Below are 22,669 nucleotides of genomic sequence, written 5' to 3' on the forward strand. Positions count from 1 at the left end.
TTTTAAAAAATGTTAATGTCTTGTATATTAAAAGAATTGTTATATGTATTTAATTTGATACAAATACTTTAGCAAGTGGATTTTCTTTAAATATACATAATAATTTATTTTGTTCTATAAATTGCCTTACAAATTAAGAATCTAAAACGTATGCTTTGTTTTAGAATTTGTTTCTTCAATATCAATATCAATACTATGTAAATAACTTGTTTTACTTTAGAATTTATTGCTCCATATACTTGGTATGTTACCAGTTATTTAAAAATTAATTAAAAGTTAATTTAGAAAACATACAAATAGAAAATGTTGAAATGATATCATAATATATAATAAACCATTCTATTTTACAATTTTATACTTCTCCATATTAGAAGGGAGAGAATTACATATCTTAGCTTATATATTTAATATATGTTTTATCCAAATCAAATTATAGTAAATAAATTTTAATATTTGTTTTTCCCCCTTTCCTACCATTAATGAAACCATGAGTTGACCATTTAAATCTCCTATATTGTAAATTCTAAATCTCTTATATTAAAAATCTAACTAAATGAGAAATACTTAGGTAAATCGAGTGCACCACGTCATTTGTAATTTGTTCAATTAAAAAACTTCAAATGATCTATATAAAATCTTATGTTATATTTTTAAAATTAGTTTTATTTTTATAACAAAATATACATTTAATTTCTTGCATTTTCTCTCTCTACTATCTAATATTTAAATTAATTTATATTTAATATCATTTAAATATCATGTTTTTATTGAACAAATCACAAATACTGTGGTTCACTCAATCTATCTAAATATTTATTCTACTCTATTACTTTATTTCTCCAAATACTTGATATATTTTAAGTTATTTCAAAATTAATTAAATAATTAAAGAATAATTTCACTTTTAAACTATAGATTCAAGAATTTCTAGGATCCTAAATTTATTTTAGGAACAATATCCCTTTTCAATTTTTTAAAAATAATATAATATTGTCTGTAGCATTAATAAAAATTAATTTTAACAATTAATTGATTAAAAATACAAAAAATGACTAAAAAATTACAGAAATGACCAAAAAAATTATATAAAAGATGAAGAAAATTTTCTTAATATTTTTTTGTTATTTTCTGTAATTTATTATTTTTTACCAAATTTTTTTAATTAACTAACGATCAAAGTTAATATTTGTTAAAGATAAGAAGGCATATTATACCATTTTAAAATGTTAAAGAGAAATATTACACTCGTTTAAGGTTCCAGGCATTCTTAGAATTGTAGTTTAGGAGAAAATTTTCCATTTAACACTTAATTAAAAGTTAATTTAGAAGGTATATAAATAAAAAAAATGTTAAAATGATATCATAAAATCTAGTTAAAAACCCATTCTATTTTACAATTTGATGCTTGTGCATACTAAAAGGGAGAAAATTACATTTTTGGCCCAATACTTAATATATTTTATCCAGTCAAAATAGAATATGTCAATTTTAGTGCGTCATTAATATTATAAGCAAGAGTTTATCATATAATAAATCATAATTAAAAAAATCACATATTTTGATTAAATTGGAAACAAATATTTTAAGTTTATAAAACTAAATATCTAATTTTTTTCCTTATTAATCAATCTATGATTTTTGTCCAATAAAATGATATTTAGAATCATGAACTAATTCAGAGCCTAATTCTAATACAAGTCAAAGTAGAGATTTATAATGTTTAATTAAGGGTTAAACAGGATCAAAATAAATATATATGATTTTAATTACCCTTCTATTTGTAATAACTATTTTAGATAAAAAAAACTATACTCCTCCCATTAAAAAATATAAAATATTTTTTTAAAAATTAAATATTAAAAAAAATATTTTTAATTTTTTATTTTAAAAATATTTCTATTAAATAAATCATGTGAATTAAAAAATATTTATCTCAAAAATGTCTCTATTAAATAAATTATTTTATATTTATTTTATTATAAAACATTTTATTAAATAAAAATAAATATAAAAAAATAAAATTAATTTAAAAATAAATAATTATTTTTATTAAGAGATGAGATTTAATTAAAAATGTTTAATTTTTTGAAAGGGAAGACGTAAGTATTATTAAATTCAGGATTCTTCAATATAAATATTTTAAACTTTGGGCCTATAACTGTTGTTCCCGATACCACCACTAGAAATAAGTTGAAACTCGAAAGCCGAATGGCAGTTTCTAAATGAGAGCGGGGCGAGAACCTGGGCGGTGCACCGCATCGTAAGCATGAAGCATCTATGAATATTTAATTCCCCGCCTCGGAGATTTCAAATTTCAAAACCTAACGGTCTAATTTTTCCATTAAGGCTAATCCAATCTATTCAATATACTTTATTCTATGCATTCTAAAATAACGAAATTAACGCCATTTCAGAGAAAACTCGCTTTTCTTTCTTCTTTTTCTCTCCCCCTCAACTAACGAGGTAAAAGCAGTAGTCAGTAGTGACTCCTTTACGCTTTGATTGTTATTATTGCTCTAAATTCAATCAGTTGTTATTTTATCGATGGATGATCGTAGTCAATGGCATCTTTACGACCCACTTCTTCTCACAGACGCCTCTTTGCAACAAGAAAACTCTTCTATTCACTCCATTTGTAAGAACTCTGCACCATGATTTTAAACTTAGCTTTGTCTGTTGTTGGGCCGTCTTGGTTTGTCGGTAATTTTTTTGTCATTGATTTGGCAGACAATTCACAACCATCACTGAGCTCTCAAAGTCCCACAATGGCAGATACTGAATGGCAGGGCAGCTCCAATGACCGTAAGACTCCGTAATATATAAGAAAGATCGATACTCTCTCGATGTTGATGAACCCAACTTGGAGCTTTTCATTAACCATCATGGTTTTGATTTACTGGTGTAGAATTTTCTTGGAAAAGACGAGAGTTTGACAAAAAAGATGTGCAATTCGAAGACCCAATAGCGAAAAATATGGTTGATGGTAAGAGAGCCCATTTCTTGCTTTGTTCCACACAACTTAATCCCCTACAGATATTAGATTTTTCAAATCTGACCGAATTGGGGACGAATTTTTCAGGCAGATCACTGTTAGGATATTCTTTAACGACCCCTGATTTGGTCATCTGCGCTGGCTTACCAGATATTGCCATGGAATCCCCTGAAATGTCGGAAAGAAAATCTCGTCAAAAAGTGGAGTCGCCTATGGAGCTTTCTTTAGAGAATGGAATTAATGGGTCTGATGTTGAAAAGCCTCGGAAGATTCCAACCGTGAAATTCTCTATGCCGTGCGAAACCTTCAAAGAATTGTCTCCTGAAGCCTCTTTTGAGCTTTTCCCACCCCCTGAAGTCACCAATAAGTCGCCTCAAGACTTCCCTCCTAGTTAGTGACATTTTTGCTTTCTCTACCATGGATGGAGATTTTAGAATACAGCTGTGTTATTTTTTTTAACAAGATTCTACTTTAAATACAGGAGAAAATGGATTTCTAGAAGATATGGAAGTGTCACAGGGGGCAGAATTGGATTCTCTAGATGTATGCTTCTTTCCAACCAGTATCATTTTTGTATCCCAAGGATGAAATTTAGAGTGTTTCATTGCGCACTCAATGTTGTTATTGTAGGATAGAGGAGATAACGAGGGAGAAGAGGATATTCGGAAGCTGAGAAGGGAGTTTGAGTGTCAGAAAAAGGAGCTGGCGGAAGCCAGGAGGATGTTGGAGGAACTCAAAAGGGAGAATCAACAGAAGAATAGAGAATGCCAAGAAGCATGGAAGTCTTTGCAAGATCTTCAGAATGAACTCATGCGCAAGTCCATGCATGTAGGATCATTGGGTATGCTTACCTTTTTCAGATTCTTATGAGTTATCAGCTAATATTATGCTCATCTGATATGATGTATTATTGAGACTTCCATACTTGCAGCATTTGCCATTGAAGGGCAAGTAAAAGAAAAAAGTAGGTGGTTTTCCTCCCTGAGAGACTTGATGAGGAAAGTAAAGGTACTGATATTTTGAAAAAAAATTAATTAATTAATTAACAAAATTAAGCAGGAAAAAACTAACTTATATTGTGGTAAACTGATAAGCAATTTCATTGTACAGATTATGAAAATGGACCAAATCACACTTTCAGAGGAAGTAGAGACATATAAGAAGTATCTTGCAGATATGAGTGAAATGGGGACTACTATCAAGTCCAAGAGTAAGTAGATACGAAGTCGTTTCAGTTTCAAATCTTTATGCTAGTTGAAGGTCACATTTTCACTATTCTTATTCCACTCTTTATAGTACATGAGCAGCTAGAGTTCCACGAAGATCTCAGGTCTAAATATCTAGAAGGCTCGAAGAAACAAAAAGAACTTTACAATAAGGTTTTGGAGTTGAAAGGCAAGCTTGAACTTGATCTTTAATTCTTGATTATAGACTCATATAATAGAGTAATTTAGAATGACTTACAAAATATTCTTCCTCACAGGAAACATTAGGGTCTTTTGCCGGTGTAGGCCTCTTAATGCTGAAGAGATGACAGACGAGGCAAGAATGGTAATAGATTTCGAAGCAGCAAAAGATGGTGAGCTTACTGTACTGTCAAATGGGGCTCCTAGAAAGACTTTCAAGTTTGATGCTGTTTTTGGGCCCCAAGCAGATCAAGGTAATTATGAATCAATATGCCATGAATACTCCGTGACATTTTTAAGGTTTAAGACTCATTTTGGCCACCTTTTGCTTTTTCTGTTTTGCATACAAATAGCCGACATATTTGAAGACACAGCACCATTTGCAACCTCAGTTCTAGATGGGTATAATGTATGCATCTTTGCTTACGGGCAGACTGGAACAGGAAAAACATTTACAATGGAAGGTACAAAAGAGGCACGTGGAGTTAATTTCAGGACTCTTGAGAAAATGTTTGACATAATCAACGAGAGACACAAGCTATATCGCTATGATGTCTCTGTAAGTGTGTTAGAAGTCTACAATGAGCAAATAAGAGACTTGCTTGTCTCAGGAAATCAGCTTGGAGTAGCTGCAAGAAGGTCGCTTCCAAGTCACTTTGCCATTTATGTCATGTTCATTTCGACGCCCTTCAAATGAACCCTCTTCAGCTTCTTCTGATTGATTTTCAGATTAATAGCTGGATATATTCACTAATATTGGGTTATATATAGGCTTGAAATAAGGCAAGCAGGCGAAGGAATGCACCACGTTCCAGGATTGGTAGAGGCACACGTGAAGAATATGACTGAAGTCTGGGAAGTCCTACAAACTGGCAGCAACGCAAGGGCTGTTAGCTCAACCAATGCCAATGAGCACAGCAGCCGATCCCACTGGTCAGATTTATGTTTAATATAAGTTGAAATCTTGAAATTTTAAAGACAAGACTTGGGTGAAGTTTCTTTGGTGTTTTCTATCAGTTTTTTAGGTATAAATATATATGGGAAATTTCTTTAGGTGTCAAGTGTTGCAATTCTATTGAAGAACTACATCACAAAACACTTTCCTTTAAATTGCCTCTTACTATGCATGTCATGTTAGAAAAGTAGTGCCTAACTGCTTATGATGGATTCTTCCTCCTCTACACAGCATTCACTGTGTTATGGTTAAGGGGGAGAATTTGTTGAATGGGGAATGCACAAGAAGCAAGTTGTGGCTAGTAGACCTGGCAGGCAGCGAGCGAGTGGCTAAAACAGAAGTGCAAGGGGAACGACTCAAGGAAACTCAGAATATTAACAGGTCACTGTCTGCACTAGGAGATGTTATATCAGCCCTTGCAACAAAGTGCTCACATGTTCCTTTCAGGTAATCAAAATAAATATCAGCTCTGATTACAAATATAAATATTGAAACGAACGCCCCATATTGTTTGCTGTTAGTATTGAAGTTTATGTTATTCTTTGCGCTGCAGAAATTCCAAACTTACACACTTGCTGCAAGACTCCTTAGGTACTTCTGGTTTTTTGAGATTTGCTTCATTTGCATGTATACATAAGTTTTATCTCCATATTTGTGCAAGCAAATATTATTATAGAAATTTGACCAATTAACTTGCTTTTTAGGAGGAGATTCGAAGACGCTCATGTTTGTACAGATTAGTCCTACCGAAAATGATTTAAGTGAGACAATTTGCTCTCTGAACTTTGCTAGTAGAGTGAGGGGAATAGAATTAGGGCCCGCAAAAAGGCAATTGGACCATACTGAACTTGTCAAATTCAAACAACTGGTATGACTGCTTCGTACCTTTTTATTTTCCACTTCCTTTGTTTCATCTATTGCATTTTCAACAATTTAACTATTTTGTCAGGCTGAGAAAACCAAGCAAGAGATGAAGATTAAGGATTTGCAAATCAAGAAAATGGAGGAAACAATTCATGGATTAGATTCAAAGATAAAGGAGAGGGATATTAAAACCAAAAGTCTACAAGACAAGGTATTATATTGGAACACATAATATTTTAATTTTACTTTTAAATGTCCTTCTTAGCATCATATGTGTTGGTTAAGGTCAAGGAGTTGGAAGCACAACTTTTGATTGAGAGAAAGCTAGCCCGCCAACATGTAGACTCAAAGATAGCTGAGCAGCATCTGCTTAAACATCAAGAACAAACAAATACACCTATGAGATCAGCACTTGCAAATAAACCACCAGGAACTCACAAGAACTTTAACGATCTAATGGGTTTAACCAGACCACTTACGGAGAACAATAGCTTAAAACAACCCTCAATGCCCTTTACAACGTTGGATAACTCTGTCAAGTGCATTGATCACGCTGAAAAAGAGAACAATCCTGATATAGTTGATAAATTTGTATTGCCTAAAAGAACTGGAAGAGCTTCTATCTGCACAATGACTCCACGTATTCCTTTAGTTCCTACTTTAAGGCGAAACTCTCTGATACCCCTCCCAAGTGTGCCTAGCTTGCCTCACCTCACATCACCAATAGTGCCAGTGTTAGAAAGTAGAGCTGAGGAGAAAGAAAGCAATGGCGAAGCGGGAAACTGTTTGGCTGCACAGACACATCTTGAGAGTCCTAAACAAAGAATGAAAAGTGGAAGTAAGAAGAGAGGAAGCATGCTAAGGCGAAGCTTATACAAGAAGATTCAGACCAAGTCGCCAATCCAGCAGCATATGAGAAGGGTTGGTGTAAATGTAGGCATGGAGAAAGTAAGAGTGTCCATTGGGAGTCAAGGGAGGATGATGGCAAAGAGGGGATTGCAGAAAAATGGTAGAAGAAATGGGACAGAAGAAACTCAGCAAAAGAATAGTCAAAAAGAAAAGGAAAGGGGGTGGAATGCAGGAACAACAGTCAAACCGAGTTTTTGAAAGCAAAGTTGAAGACAATTTCCTGGATAGGCTAAGCCAATATAGAATAGCCACGTGAGTGCTGGGTTTCATGATCTCACATGTTTGTTCCTCGTTGGTTTGGTTTCCGTATTCAGATGGACTCGGCTTAATTATCTTCAAATTTCTTGTATAGGTTTTTATTTTGGCAAACTACGTTAGTGTGTGAAAGAATGTGTTTCTCTTCGATGATTCTATCATCTGCTTGATTGTTTGTATTTTATTTAGAATTTGTGAACGTACAAAATCTTCTTATTTTTCAATTTTATTTCCTTGATACACTTGCCATTAGACTTTACGCCTTTGCCTGTGTGAAGTGTTAAAGCAATTATTAAAGCCATCACCTTCTACTAATTTATCATTGTTTTATTTGAGCTAAGTGAACTACTAGTTATTTTCGTCAATCAGACTGGTTGGTTGTGATATATGATTCAAATATCAGGCATCTTACTTAAATGAACCTAATGATATCTAATCAACTATAATTATAAGGATATCTAATCAACTATAATTATAAGCCCTATAATTTATGACATCATAATAAGACTTGAAATTTCCGCAAAATAAATAAATAAATAAGGTTTAAGTTTGGAATCAAACACTGAAATTTCAACTCCGCTGCACTAACAATTTATTCGCCTCTTTTTTCCCTTCCTCTCTTCGATTCACGGAGGCCTACTGCTCACTTGCTCAGTATGTGGCCAAGTTCCGATTTTCCTTTATGGCCTAAAATAATTAAATAAACAAAGTAAATGTTGATGTGCCACGTTTTTATTTTTCTTGGTTCGAATCGTCCTTCAAAGAGGCTAGAAAATTCTAATATTACTTCTCATAAAAACTAGTTCTTCCTCTCGTTTTAGTTAACAACCCCCCCCCCCCTTGTCCCTTAAAGAGAACTAAGATCCTAAGAACCAATATTTAGCCTAAATAAATCAATTTCTCCTCTCCTTTTAAAGAAAGAGTATGGTACAGATAATTCATTTTGTAACTCACTGATACATTGGTAGTTTTCTATGTATTATTGATATAAGACAATATTCACGGATCTTCCAGCACTATATTATCTGCAGAAACACTACATGTTCCTGAGAAAACTGAAACATGAAGCAAAGAAAAAAAAAAAAGCAAATTTAGAGAAATAACCTTTTTACAACTCATGGCAAAATGAACGAGGTGAATTCATCCTCAATGAACCCTGCTCACATTTTATACCGAAGCTTATTATTTTGATAACATATCTATCATTAATAATAATTAATATTCTAAAATATGATTCCAATTAACCGAGTTTTTTAACCTTTGAAAGATGCACCACTGTCATGCGGGGATTCTTATGTAGGGATTGAGGGAGAATTGCTGACATGCTTTCTAGCATCGACCAACATCATAATGACTTCTTTCATTGTTGGCCTATTAAGAGGAGACACACTGGTGCAGAACAATGCAATTTTGAGAATAAGAGACATCTCTTCAATTGTTCTATGTTCACTCAGATTCAGACGCTTGTCAAATAGTTCTGATGTCGGCACTGCTTCTTGAATTGCTCTTCTCACCCGAGTCACCAAATCACCACCCTGTTCCAGCGGTTGAACTGGTGAACAGCCAGTGACTAGTTCCAACAAAACTACCCCAAAGCTATAGATGTCACATTTCTCAGTCACCTTCATGGTGTAAGCATACTCTGAAAAATAATAACAACGTTCACAAAGAACGAAATTGTTAAAACCAATTTTTGACATTTTATGACCGACCAAACTTCAGTTTAAGAAAGCTTCGGGAGTCAAGGCAGGGAGATAATATAATTTCGGCATTTAGAATTGTAGTAAGTTAAAAAAAAAAAAAAAAGTACTTTTCCATTCAATTACTTACCAGGAGCAATGTAGCCATATGAACCGGCCACAGCGGACATGGATTTTGAATATGAAAAGTCAATCAACTTTGCCAAGCCAAAGTCTCCAACGTGTGCCTGAAAATTTTCATCAAGTAGTATGTTGTTTGACTTTATATCACGGTGAATGATTTGGGGTTTGCAGTCATAATGGAGATAGCACAAGCCTTTCGCAGCCCCAAGAGCAATCTCATATCGACAATTCCAATCCAGTAGACATGATATTTTATTTGCATGGAGTTGTTCCCCGAGGCTGCCATTTTCCATGTACTCATATAAGAGAATCTTGGAATCCTCGTGGTAACAAAATCCATACAGCTTCACAATATTCCTGTGCCTGATCTTTCCAAGGGTTGAAATCTCTGCAAGAAAGCTTCTGTCAACATTTGCTCCTTCTCCACAAGAATTCAGCTTTTTGACAGCAATCACCTCACCATCAGCCATAATAGCCTTGTAGACGACGCCACATGCTCCATTTCCTATAATTGCAGCTTCAGAAAAATTACCAGTGGCTTCCAAGATATCCTGGTATGTAAAACCTTCTTTAGGAAAATAATAGTCATTTAGGGCGTGGGGCATTGTTTGCCTTTCTAAGGAGACAAAAGTGGGGCTACTGCGCTTCATAGAACGACATATACAGACTATGAATGTAAGAGAAACCAATCCAACTACACCCGAAACAATACTCACTATCTTCTCCCTTGAAGAACCATCTCTAGTCCAACTTTGTTTTGGAGTAGATGGGGGAGATTTGGATGAATGACAATAATAGGAACCTACTCGGCATAATCCATTGTTTCCAGCAAAATTTGTGAAATCCATCCTCTGAAATGCAGGAGTGTTTGGAACAGTTCCAGTCAAGTTATTGTTAGAAACATTGCAAACCAAAAGGCTGGGCAAGTCACCTATTGAGGTTGGAATTTCACCAACTAGCTCATTGTCATTTAAATAAAGGAATTCCAACATCTGTAAGTTCCCCAAGCTGTCAGGAATTACACCAGATAGTTTGTTATGGCTCATGTTAAGGGCAATCTGAAGAGCAGCAAGTCCTCCCAAATGAAAAGGAATGCTCCCTGACAACAAGTTACCACCAAGCTCCAGCTCTGTGAGCCGAGTAAGATCCCCTAAAGTGCTTGGTATTGCGCCTGAAAATTTATTATCAGAAAGTTTCAACAATTCCAAGTTCACCAGCCAGCCAATTTCATCTGGAAGGGTGCCTGTGAATTGATTCTTGCTAAGATCAAGCCTCTGTAGTTTTACACAGTTTCCTAATTCATTAGGAATACTTCCACTTAGAAGATTAGAGGAAACATTGAATGAGACAAGCTGTGCTAATTTTCCAATCTCAAGAGGTAGATGCCCAAAAAAATAATTATCTGATAAGAGAAGCCTCACCAAACTCTGGAGTTGACCTATCCCTGGGTTTATTTGCCCAGAGAACCGATTTTGATGAAGTTCCAGTGCAGAAAGATTATGAAGTTCATTCAATTCAACAGGGAGGCCTCCTGTCAACTTGTTGTTCCCCAGCATAAGTTGCACAAGTGACTTGCAAGTTTTCAGATCATCAGGAATATTTCCAGACAACCAATTTGACCCAAGGCTTAGAAATTTCAGTTCCTGATATTTGCAAAGATGGGCAGGTATCATGCCAGCAAGATTGTTAGCAGATAAATCAAGAACACTGAGGTTGCTTGTAGCTCCAAGATCAGGAGGAATCTTACCCTCAAGTTGATTGTCAAACAGCTGCAAATCCTCCATGTATGTAAGATTTTGAAACTCTAATGGAATTGTACCTGTTAAGTTATTTATTGACAAATCTAAAGTATTGAGTAGCCGTAGCTGCCCAAGGTCCCTAGGGATTTCTCCCTGCAGAAGGTTTTCAAATAGATGAAGCAATCCAAGATTAGAGATCTGCCCCAACTCTAGAGGAATAATACCACTCAAAAGTTCTCAGAAAGATCTATCTCCTTAGCACTTGTTAGGTTCCCTAGCTCGGAAGGAATCGTCCCATTCAAGTGGTTGGTGTATAGATACAACCTTTGTAAGTGAGATAACTTTCCCAGCTCCTTCGGAATAGATCCACTGAACAAATTTTCATGCAAAGCTAGTAGTTCCAACCTACTGCTATTTCCAATTTCCGGGGGAATCTCTCCAGATAAAAGGTTTTGGTACAAAATTATAGCAGTAAGGTTTTGAAGGTTATGAAGCTCCCTTGGAATTGAACCTTCTAGCTGATTCTGTGCCAATCCTAACAACTCCAAGCTCTCACACTGACTAATTTCTGCAGGTATTGGGCCTAAGAGACTATTGAAGCCTGCCTTGATAATCTTTAGTTGCTTCAATTGACTTATTGACGCAGGAATTCTTCCGGTTAAATTATTGCTATAAATGACTAGCTCTTCAAGGGAAATCAAATTCCCAATCTCTTCCGGCACTTCACCGTACATTAAATTTTCGCACAGATAGAGCTTTCTTAGTGAGATGATTTGGCACATAGGGTTCTGAAGCTGTCCATGAAATTTATTTGCACAAAGGTCTAATATTTCTAGACTACTGCAATTAACAAAATTAACAGGAATAGGGCCAGAAATGAAATTCTTTGACAGATTCAACTCAACCAGATGAGGAAGGTTGCAGATGATTGGAGATAAAGAGCCAGATAGATTAAGGTGATAAAGACTGATAGAAGTTACCACTGAATCATTGCAATGCACGCCAGTCCAATTGCAAGGAGTCAAATCAGAAGAATTCCAATCATGAAGACTGTCTTGTGGGTCAGAAAGAAATCCTTTAAACTCCAAAAGAATCGAACCATCTTCATTAATCGAACTTACTTGGACCACACCAAAACAAATTACCATCATCAAGTAAAAGCCCTTTTGGATGTGGAAATTCCTCTCTGAACCCATTTTCGGTAAGAAAAAGCGAAAAGCATACAGGGTTGGCTTTATTGAGTACCAAAAGAAGTGATCAGCTGATTTTGAATCAAAAATACATTTGGGAATTGGAACAACCATAAATTTGAGAAATTTTTCTCAGATGCAAGAAAGACATGGCAGATTTTGACAAAGAAAGAGAGAAGAAAATGTAAGGAAGAGAGGGCTTGGCGGTGAGAAGGACCGAATGAACAAGGCCAAATGGAGTTGAACCTTTATTATTTTGAGAGAAATACAGACTTACAAAGGCAATGCAAACCGAACGAGATGGTAAGGACAAAAAGAGAGACAGACAGACGATACAGTGACAGAGACCTAACTTAACGGCCAAATAGGAAGAGAGCAGAGGTAACAAAAACAATTGACAGCGAAGTGGGTGATACTAGTTGCTTTGTCCTGTTGCGTTTTCTGTTCTATTTGTTCTCCCCCTCCTCCTCCTCGTTCTTCTGGAAATGCACCGCCATGCGTTCTCGTGCACTGATAGCGCTATCATTTGTGTCTGACAAGAACACAACGAAAGGTGTAGTTTGCAGAGCTGGTGAGTGGAAATATTTACATGACAATCTCCGCCAATGTTATGATAATCTGTTACGAATTTTGCATTGTTTCTTGTCTAAGTCTCGATATCGTACTCTCGGAATTATTATCTCCAAGACTACTCATGTCAAGGCATTTGGGCGCTCTTGGGTTTCTGCTATATTGACACGATGCTGAGATACTGAAATTCAACTCCAATTTCGAATATTGTTTTCTTTTGCTTGTTTAAAAATTAGGACGAGTATATCATTAGCATGTGTACAATCCACTGTGTATCACCCGATTATGCATTAATAACATATATTATGATAAATCCCAGGTATACATAACTTTTACAACATTGATGCAGGACAATTTATTTTAAATTATTTAGCATAGTGGATGGGTAATACAATAGTGTACTATAAAATACAATACTAAGTGGAGAATTATGGAATTTAGTTGCTGGATAATTTGGCATCTTGCACTTAGACGAAGTAAATGCTTTGTGCTTCACAATGTCCTTTTGTCGACTTCAATAATCATAGCCGCCTCTTCCTTCTCTTCCTCTTTACATAAATCGTTTTTTCCTGATCCTATGCATCCACTGAAGGATAAGGGAAAGAAGAGATAGAGACAGACGATACAGTGACAGAGATCTAACTTAACAACCAGATAGGAAAAAAAGGTGAAACTGATTGCTCTGATCTGCTCTGTTTTATTTGCTCTTCCTCCTCCTCCTCCTCGTTGTTCTGGAAATCCATCGCCTTGCACTGATAACAGCATCACACTACCGTTTGTGTTTGACAGATGGGATTGACGGGATCACAACGAAACGGTGTAGATTGCAGAGACAAGACGTCGACGGGTCTTGCATGACAATCTCCACCATTGTTTTTTTTTTCTTTTGGGTCAGGAAATCTCCACCATTGTGTTTTTTTTTTCTTTGGGTCAGAAAATCTCCACCATTGTTGATGGATCTCCCAATATGGTAACTCTAGTACGAATTCTGCTCTGTTTATTGTTTACGTCTCCAGAGTAAGCAGTCATTTCTCTCGTAGACTACTCGTCTCAAATCTCAATGCACTTGGATTTCTGCTATAATGACATGATGGTGAAATACTGAAACTGAACTCCAATCTCTGATTTTTCATTTTTATTGAACGGTGGGGTAGTTTCCAACTGTAACAAGAGGACTCTGTTTTCTTTTGCTTATTTAGAACTGAGACATGATTAGCATGCGTGTGTCATTTGATTATGGATTAATAATATAACATATTTTTATGTTAGAGCCCTGATGTACAGAACTTTAACAACATCCATAGTGGATGGATAATAACACAAAAGTGCCCTATAAAATACAATATTTAGTGGAGAATTATGGGATTGAGTTGCTGGATAATCTGTCATCTTCTACTTTATACCAAGTAAATGCTTTGTGCACATCATAATGTGCTTTTGTCTGGCTTCAACAGCCGCCTCCTCCTCTTCCTCTTTAGATGAATCTTCTTCCTTATCCTGTGCATGTTCAGTTCAGTTGGTAATAGTTTTAGGCTTTTAATATTGACAATCAATTCAAAATTAATTTTATCATTACCATAAACCATCAATAATATTGAAAGCGATTAATGTGATGTTATCACATAAAGGGCAGTCTTTATTTTATAAAAATAAGATTTTGCATTCCGAAATTAAATATGTCATAAGAGATTAAATTACGATATTATAATCTGTTAGGACACTTCCATTAGATTAGCATCTGTCAAATACTGTGGTAAATCCTGGTGATGATAAAATAGTGAATATGTCGTCATCATTTCTGCCAAATAAAGTACTTTTATCATTCTGCGCTTGACCTTAATTGGTGGAAACATACATAAATGCTCAATGGATGCTCTACTGTTTTCCCCGAAATTTTCTTTTGGGCCTATACTCATCAAAATTGAGATCATTGTATTGCACACTTTACCTTTACTATTACATCTGAATACGAGATTTCAAGTTTAATCTATTGATCATTTATGGATATTAAATTGCAGATAAGCTATTCCCTAGTCTTCTTTGGTTTCTCGTCAAAGACTCATCCCACAGACTTTTTTTAAAAAAAAAAAGAAATGTCTAGCTTCCTCGAAACCGGCCTGTTTATTTTGTATTATTTATACAAGACAGAAAATATACTCTGCAGAAATGGAACAAGTAATGCTTTTGGGGTTCTGGATCAGTCCTTATGTCACGAGAGTGAAGATTGCTCTGCTGGAGAAAGGAATTAAATTTCAGTACAAAGAAGTAGTAGATATATTCGAGAATCTAAACAAGAGCCACTTGCTTCTCAGATCAAATCCCATTCACGAGAAAGTTTCAGTACTCATTCACAATGGGAAGCCCATCTGCGAGTCCCTTATCATCCTTCAATATATTGATGAGGTTTGGAATCACAGATCCCGCTTTCTCTCTGATGATGCTCACAAGCGAGCCAAAGCAAGGTTCTGGATTGATTTCTTTGACAAAAGGTTTAGATTCCTCTCTGAGATCCATTAGGATGACTTCAATATTCTGCCATATGATATAAATGTGTTTCACAGATAGCTGATTGTGGTAGGAAGATGTGGGTTAGCAAGGGAGAAGTGCAAGAGGGTGGAAAGGAGGAGTTCAGAGAGTGCTTGAGACTCCTGGAAAATGAACTCGGAGACAAGCTTTATTTTGAAGGCGATCGTTTTGGACTTTTGGACACCGCCTTAATACCAATCACTTGTAGGTTTTATACCAACGACAACATCTGCAAATTCAGTGTTGAATATCAATGCCCAAGGTTCATGTAATGGGTGAAAAGGTGCTATCAGAGGGAAAGTGTTTCAGAAACCCTCCCCGATCCCTTTAAAGTCTATGACTTTGTGTTGTAGATCAAGAAAAGGTTTGGAATTGAGTGAGACTTCGGAATCGGACTGCAAGCGTCGTGCATGCTTGTCCTGATCCCTTGTGTTAAACGATGAATCAACAAACATGTCCACATCTCTGTACCCTTTTTTTTCTCCTTATTTTGGCCACATCTCTGTATTCGAGTATAATTGGAGCTGTTGTGAGTCCTTCCCTTATCTTTCAAGTTAGGACACTCCTATATATTATTGAATGTTCTTGATCAAAGCCAAAGCCAAGTGAGTCAAATATGTACCCAGCCACAGGCAAATTTGCCAGTTTAATAGTCGAGTTTGCAGACAATTTGATTTGATTTTTTTTTTCATTCAGTTTTTGTCTACAAATAGAAATTAAAAAAAAGTTCTTATTATAGACATGTATCTTTGTAGCTTTACCGATTCCAAACTCACAACAAATGTGGTAGAATCATGATAAAGATAGTTCGATTAAGGAATTTTTCAAATACCTCAATTATCAACCCCACACCACAGCAGAACTCTAGGACATTTTAAAAAGATTTTAATTTTGTTGGAATGCTTGATTCAATAAAATTAACATTTATTTTAATTTTGTGAAAGCGTTCTTGCTTATCCAGTATAACTTTCTTCATACCCATCCTCTCTTTGATAGATCATAAAAGATTGAATTATTTCTTTTAATCATATGTTTTGTAAAACAAACAGATGTGAAGACACACTCGCTCACCATGCCTCTTAAGATTATCTTATTATTTATAATCATCCACCCTTAAAATATAAATTCCTTATGAAATCTGACATAACTTAATTTTGTTCAACCTTTACACAGGTATTTTGTATTCTTGTATTAAAAAAAAAAAAAAAACTCACAGCAAATGCCATCACATAACTTTTCAGACAATGGTGACAGACCTGCGAAAACGGGCTTGAAAAGCAAATGTAAAGAATTCTCGCACACATATTAATAGGAATAAATGTAATTACATTGCTATGCTGATGAGATAATATCATATATGCTACAGAGACGTGAGCGGTGAAGTGCAAATTTTGAAACTAAAATTACTTTATTCGTTTTCATTTTCAATTTTAATATATATAGATATATAATCTAATTTTTCTATACTTCATAATTTTGTAAAAAATTCTGGAATATTTTAAAAATAATTTTCATAAAATTGAAACAATTACAAAATATATTTATTATTAAAAAACGTAAGACAAAATTAAAGCAATAATATATGATTTCATTTTTTTTTAAACGCGGGCTCAACACTTCAACTCTAATTAGAAATTTCACCTTTCCATTGCGTCATGGCTTCAGTCAGCAAAACATAGATGAGTCTTTCTTTTTAAACTTTTTTAGTTTCTTTTGTCTCTTTATTTCTCTTCCCTCATGTTGCAAAGGTCCCGTATAGATATTAAAAATGAATTAAACGTAATGAATTAAAAAAAACATATGATCAAAATAAATTAAATCATTTTTTCTTCTATAATAAGTATGATAAAATTTTTAATATATACTACAGATGTAAAAATCATCTTACCTTTTAAAAATTTTATAAATTATAATTCTCAACTTTATAAATTAAATTATCCTTTTCCTTTATCAATGCACTCACTTATACTCCTTAATCATTTTATTTTTATTTTTATTTATTCAATTTATCTTATTTTATCCTATTCTAATAAGGAAACAGGGCCAAAAAGAAAACGAAGTTTCCTTCCCTCCCAACTTCGATGGGCTGATTGTCCATGTACCAGATAATTTCAGAGCAACAACCTTTTTTTTTTTTGGGGGGGGGGGTACATAATGGAGCAACAACTTAATTAATTACTCATTTGCTCAATTTCAACTTGTTGATTCTGGGCTGATTCGGTTGTCCAGGCTATTATCCTTTGTTCATGGTAGAAATTTATTGATAGAAGGGCAACGTTTAACTTCAAAAACATTAGCTCATTTAACAGCAGGAGATTCTGCTTCTTCTTGTCATGAAAAAGTTCTCTGCTTGACACCCCCCCCAAAAAAAAAAAAAAAGGCTTCACCGAAATTTGCTTCGAGAAAGATTATAGAAGCACTGTTGGTCAAAAACAAAAAAAAAAGATTATAGATGCACTTGCAAGCTTCGGTTGAGCCAAGTCCAGTTACACATGCAGGAAATAATGGTACACTGTAATAACAACCAACAAAACATGATACAATGAGACAGACATAACAGAGACCAAATCCCAATCAAAAAGCAACAAACACCCCACTGAGAAAGAAAAACATGTAGCATGGCCCACCAAACTGCCATATCATTATTATAAAATTACTATTCAGAAGGTAAAGCAAATGATTACTGAAAGATCATTTGTCTTCTATGAAGGAAGCTACTCAATGCCAAACCTCTTTCTCATCTGAAGCACAAACTCATAGACCTTATGCTGATCAGGAATAGACTTGGACACACTCTCTTTCTGCATGCATCTTTTTGCCCAGGCAATAAATTTGGGGCACTCGGCCTCTATCTTAAGGTTACTAAATGTCTCATAGGCTTCAAACCAACTGTAAAATGGAACGAGTGCCACATCCACATATCCAAGGTTGTCCCCTCCAAAGTATGGCTTGTCTCCCAGCTGCTCCTCCAACAATTTCAGGCTCTCTATGAACTCCTTCTTTGCAGCTTCTTGCTCTTCTCCTTTGGCTGTCCACAGTCTCCTTCCCACATCATGAATCTGTTCCAAATTAACAACTTAGACACGTAAACTAAATTACCAGTCACACTCACTTTTCTCCTAAAGAAACAATACAATGATGGGAAAAGAGTCAGTCCCTCACAAGTTATTCGTACTGAACTGAAAACATTTTTATATTAAGTAAGTAAATAATTTCCCAAATCGTTTTCTTCTTGCGCTAGTAAACATTGCGAAGGCATGTAAATAGCAGAACTTCCAAATGCAGTAGTCAGTCACATGACTCGGTGAGACTCAGCAAGCATGGGTTCCCATTAACATTCAAACACAAGAGAAATCAACATGATTTGCAAAATCTTTAGAAAAATAAAGACAACAAAAGAGGCTCCAATATTATATAATATCCGTATTTAAAGACAATAAACGAGGCTCCAATATTATATATTATCCGTATTTTATTCACTAATCACCCAGTCATGCAAAAAAAAGCCAAATTCATTTCTAGTATTCCGTCAAAATCGTCAACATGAAAGCTAACGAGAAAACAAGAAGCAAACCAACGAAGACATGTCATCTGTATTTAAACAAGGGGCAGAAATCATTGCAATCTAAATAGTGAAACAGAGAAACAAACCTTCTTGTCAACGAAGTCAGCCCAGAATCGAGCTTGGGCTCTGTGATAAGGATCGGAAGGAAGCAAAGGGGATTTGTGGTTCCAGACCTCGTCAATGTACTGAACAGCGATAAGAGACTCACAGATGGGTTTGCCATTGTGAATGAGAACGGGGATCTTCTTGTGAATCGGGTTCATTTGAAGAAGCAGAGGGCTCTTGTTCCTCAAGTCCTCATCTTTATACTCGTACTGGATACATTTCTCAGCAAGTGCAATTCTAATCCTCATCCCAAAGGGGCTTGGCCAGAAATCCAACAGAACCACCTCATTCGCCATTACTGTGAAATAAAATAGTCACCAAATGCTCAAGAAGAAGAAATGACAATGGAGAGAAATGCAGGAGTGAGGAAGAAAGTCTCGAATGCCTCAATTTATAGGGAAAAGTTCGGAACAGTCTGGAAGATGGAGGCTAGAAGTAGGACGGGATCCACAGCTGCAGAAAGTGAGGCGGTGAAAAATTCTAGGTCAATAAAAAATAAAAATAATATATAAAAACTTATAATTATATAATAAATAATCAAATTAAGGTGTATTATTAATTGCAATTTATATTAAATCTTAAATTTTCTCTAATCATGTGTAAATAAATATAAGGGAAAAACTAGTATATACACATACTTATACATCCAACGTGATTGTTTCAGATGAAATTATAACAGAGATTTTTTTTATAGATAATTCTTTTTATGATAAATTATTATTATTAATATTATTAACTCATTAAAATTTATTTGTCTTAACTTAATTAATTAAAATTATATCAAGTATATAAGATTGAATATAAAATTTTACACACAAAATATCATCTAAGAACCCTAATATTGTTTTAATATTAAAGAAAGGCCATAAAAATATGAAATATCAATGCACCCTTGATACATATTTGAAAAGAAGATTTTGAGAGAAAGGGTCTAATTATTCTTGAAGCATTTTACAAGTCTCTGGTATAAAAAATAAAGTATTTAATTTTTAACAAATTATTATACATAATGAACAAGTGAACATTTGTTTATGAATAAATTAAAAACATTTATAGGCATGATTTATTATTTATAATTGAATTTTTTGTTATATATACAAAAGCAAAACTTGTAAAATGCTACAAGGATAATTAAGTCTTTTTTTAAAATCTTATTTTCAAATAGGTCTTAAAGAAATGTATTAATATTTTTTAAAGGTTTTTCTTTGATATTAAGATATTATAGAGTCCTTAGATGATGTTTCTCAATTAATGTGCATATAAAAACTAAATTTTAAATATTTTTATGCTTCTTGTTGGCAAAATGATACTTTGATGCCTTTGGAATGCTTACAAACTTAGAAACTGAACCAAACCGACTTTAATAAAAAATCCATCAAATGTTATTCTTTATGTAAATTGATTGGTATAGTTTGGTACAGTTTGGTTTGCTTCATATTTTGATCAAAATTAAACCAAACCATACCTTTGATGACGCTTATGGGCTTTTTGAATATTCAAATTATTAAATATTATTTTACTTTATTTTTTATTTTAAATATTATGTTATGAATATATATAATTCATAGTTCTTAAAACTCCTTTATCCTTAATGTCTTTATGAATAGTATGGAAGGAGTTTCTTAATCTTAATAGCTTATAACCTTCAAAGGTTATATAATGTACCATGATATGTTTCATTATATCTTTGTAATATTAGGATAAGATTTGAATGGTTGGATGCCTATAAATAGAGGTTATGTCCAAAGTATACGTATGCTAGTGAATAAGAATTCTCCTCTATTATTTTCTCTCCATTTCTTGTATTATCTTGTTTTTCTCTACTCTTCATATTAATTATATTTTACAACAATTTTTTTATTTTTATGTAATTTCAATTTTTATTTTTTTAAAAATAAATTTTTATCTTATTTTTATATTATTTAATCAATAATAAAAAGACATTTATATATTTGAGCTAAGTTCGTTTAGGCTTAACTCAATTTTTTTTAGATTTATTTGAATGGCCCAAATAAATTCTGAGTAAAAAAAATATATCTAAACTATCAAATCGGACCCTAAAAAATTTTGAATTTGTTCATATTGTCTCTTACAGCTTGGTCTAACCAACCGCATATGCTAAGAAGTAAGAAGTCAGCATAGGCAATTTTCCTTTCCACACCTAATTTTTACTTGTGTCATGGCTTCCGTCCAATTTGTATTTGTGTCATGGCTTCCGTCAGCGGATTCTGGTCTTTTTACCTTTCTTTGCTTTCTTTTGATTTCTTTCCCGCTTCTCGTAGGAAAAGAGTTTTCTTCTTCACTCAAAAAAAAAAAAAAAAAAAAACCACGCGCGCGCGTACTCCTTTCTTCTTCGTCAAGTTTTATTCACGCATACACGTACCGGATTAGAATTTGTCATATAACAACGTTTTTGATACACTATTGTATAATTTATATTTATAATTAATATTATAAATGGTTGGCTTAAGTAAAACCCTATACCCCACACACACACACATTGCATATATATTATTATACTTTCTTATACAGCTGTACAAAAGATTATACAAGACTGAACTTTAGTCTGATCTAAAATCTGATCTCTTTCACTTAAATAATTAGATTAGTCAATCTATAATTCAGTCTGGTCCAATTGTAACTTAAAAATTAATAGGATTGGACTTATTTTATAAGATTAGAAGATTAGTCCCAATAATATAGTATCGACTTAGCTTTTCTTTTTTAGTTTTTTAGAGGTAACAATATATTTCATCTTGATAAACTCAATTAAAATAATATAAATATTTATAATCATAAAAAATATGTAACAATATCTAACAACAATAACAACAAATATTTCACTTACAATTTAAATAATTCAAATTCATAACTTCAACAACAGCAACAATAACATTTAACAAATTTCAGCAATATTTCTAATATATATTACAACAAGTTAACAACAATTTAGTAGCAAACTAAATTAAAATTATATTAAATAAAAGGGTGAAATATAAATGAAGGAAATGTCGAGTTCAAAGTTCAAACTATTGAGATATATTAAAAATAATTAAAATTATATTAAAATAATTTCATAGGATCAGACCAAATAAGTGGTTTAAGAGTTTGGTCTCCTATTCAATACAACCTAAAAAGTTAACCTGGTTTTTTTGGTCTCTTTAGTCATTTGTACCAATTTTTTTTACTAAACTGGACTAGACCAGACTTGTTGTTTGGATTGAATTGGATTAGACAAGAAAACCAAACTTTTGCACAAACGTACACTCTAGTTGGCTTAGTTAAAGTACTCTACATAATGATAATATATATATATATATATATATATATTGATTCTTCGTCAATTTAATTACTTCATACATCCATACGTTTCAAAATGTTCTACTTCTGAAGTAGTGCATCTGTATAATATATACTCGCTTGATTATCCCAAAATAACTGCTACATATCATGGTTTGTTTTTTTTTTTAATTTCAAAATAATTGTGCGATTTTATGTTTATAAAAAAGTGTTAATTATGTTTGTAATTATAAGATACATTTGTTTTACGACATTATAATTTTTGTTTTGGCAAAAAAGACATTATAATTAAGTAAGGATATTTTGGTGAAACATTGTTATATTTTGTCAAAATTTAGGGTATTTATATACTTTCTTAATATGTGCACACAACTTAAAGCATCAATATCAATAATGTTAGAACGGAAGGAGTATCAATATCAATAATGTTAGAACGGAAGTTGTTTTAATCTAAAAAGAGCTGTAATCCA

The 22,669-nt window shown here is 33.6% G+C and overlaps 3 protein-coding genes, 1 long non-coding RNA gene and 1 pseudogene across 5 annotated transcripts; 2 read left to right on the forward strand and 3 right to left on the reverse strand.

Annotated features, from left to right (window-relative positions):
- The first annotated feature begins 2,397 nt into the window (after window positions 1–2,397).
- Window positions 2,398–7,539, forward strand: LOC129313291 (kinesin-like protein KIN-14Q). 2 transcript variants are annotated; one of them, XM_054956252.1, is made up of 18 exons: window positions 2,446–2,463; window positions 2,594–2,635; window positions 2,728–2,802; window positions 2,906–2,983; window positions 3,080–3,382; window positions 3,474–3,535; window positions 3,623–3,833; window positions 3,924–4,000; window positions 4,103–4,202; window positions 4,289–4,392; window positions 4,481–4,652; window positions 4,752–5,037; window positions 5,170–5,331; window positions 5,585–5,800; window positions 5,907–5,944; window positions 6,058–6,221; window positions 6,303–6,428; window positions 6,503–7,539. In XM_054956252.1, the coding sequence occupies exons 3-18, from the start codon at window positions 2,766–2,768 to the stop codon at window positions 7,322–7,324; spliced, it is 2,958 nt and encodes a 985-aa protein (XP_054812227.1). In that variant the 5' UTR covers window positions 2,446–2,463; window positions 2,594–2,635; window positions 2,728–2,765; the 3' UTR covers window positions 7,325–7,539. The 2 variants fall into 2 exon arrangements, with proteins under 2 accessions (XP_054812226.1, XP_054812227.1); XM_054956251.1 differs by having other exon boundaries at window positions 2,398–2,635.
- LOC129313293 (uncharacterized) lies at window positions 6,355–6,836 on the reverse strand. Its single transcript, XR_008593885.1, has 2 exons — window positions 6,697–6,836; window positions 6,355–6,583 (listed from the first exon to the last, which is right to left on the reverse strand). It is a non-coding gene; the product is annotated as an uncharacterized LOC129313293 (long non-coding RNA).
- An 815-nt stretch (window positions 7,540–8,354) lies between the features above and the next one.
- LOC129313290 (leucine-rich repeat receptor-like serine/threonine-protein kinase At1g17230) lies at window positions 8,355–12,791 on the reverse strand (annotated as a pseudogene).
- Window positions 12,792–13,670: 879 nt separating this feature from the next.
- LOC129313292 (probable glutathione S-transferase) lies at window positions 13,671–15,886 on the forward strand. The gene is made up of 2 exons (XM_054956253.1): window positions 13,671–15,106; window positions 15,265–15,886. The coding sequence occupies exons 1-2, from the start codon at window positions 14,870–14,872 to the stop codon at window positions 15,499–15,501; spliced, it is 474 nt and encodes a 157-aa protein (XP_054812228.1). The 5' UTR covers window positions 13,671–14,869; the 3' UTR covers window positions 15,502–15,886.
- Window positions 15,887–17,700: 1,814 nt separating this feature from the next.
- LOC129312719 (probable glutathione S-transferase) lies at window positions 17,701–19,290 on the reverse strand. The gene is made up of 2 exons (XM_054955401.1): window positions 18,881–19,290; window positions 17,701–18,288 (listed from the first exon to the last, which is right to left on the reverse strand). The coding sequence occupies exons 1-2, from the start codon at window positions 19,193–19,195 to the stop codon at window positions 17,944–17,946; spliced, it is 660 nt and encodes a 219-aa protein (XP_054811376.1). The 5' UTR covers window positions 19,196–19,290; the 3' UTR covers window positions 17,701–17,943.
- Between the last annotated feature and the right edge of the window lie 3,379 nt (window positions 19,291–22,669).

Source organism: Prosopis cineraria, unplaced genomic scaffold, assembly GCF_029017545.1.
Source record: "Prosopis cineraria cultivar Desert tree isolate PC_DT_omini unplaced genomic scaffold, ASM2901754v1 PC6, whole genome shotgun sequence".
NCBI classification, from domain to species: domain Eukaryota; kingdom Viridiplantae; phylum Streptophyta; class Magnoliopsida; order Fabales; family Fabaceae; genus Prosopis; species Prosopis cineraria.

Coding starts and splice junctions, on each gene's coding strand:
- LOC129313291 (XM_054956251.1), top strand. CDS start 2,545: ATGGATGATCGTAGTCAATGGCATCTTTACGACCCACTTCTTCTCACA. Junction 2,803..2,905: donor GCAGGGCAGCTCCAATGACC/GTAAGACTCCGT, acceptor TTACTGGTGTAG/AATTTTCTTGGAAAAGACGA. Junction 5,945..6,057: donor CTTGCTGCAAGACTCCTTAG/GTACTTCTGGTT, acceptor CTTGCTTTTTAG/GAGGAGATTCGAAGACGCTC.
- LOC129313292 (XM_054956253.1), top strand. CDS start 14,870: ATGGAACAAGTAATGCTTTTGGGGTTCTGGATCAGTCCTTATGTCACG. Junction 15,107..15,264: donor TCCTTCAATATATTGATGAG/GTTTGGAATCAC, acceptor TGTGTTTCACAG/ATAGCTGATTGTGGTAGGAA.
- LOC129312719 (XM_054955401.1), bottom strand. CDS start 19,195: ATGGCGAATGAGGTGGTTCTGTTGGATTTCTGGCCAAGCCCCTTTGGG. Junction 18,289..18,880: donor CTGACTTCGTTGACAAGAAG/GTTTGTTTCTCT, acceptor AATTTGGAACAG/ATTCATGATGTGGGAAGGAG.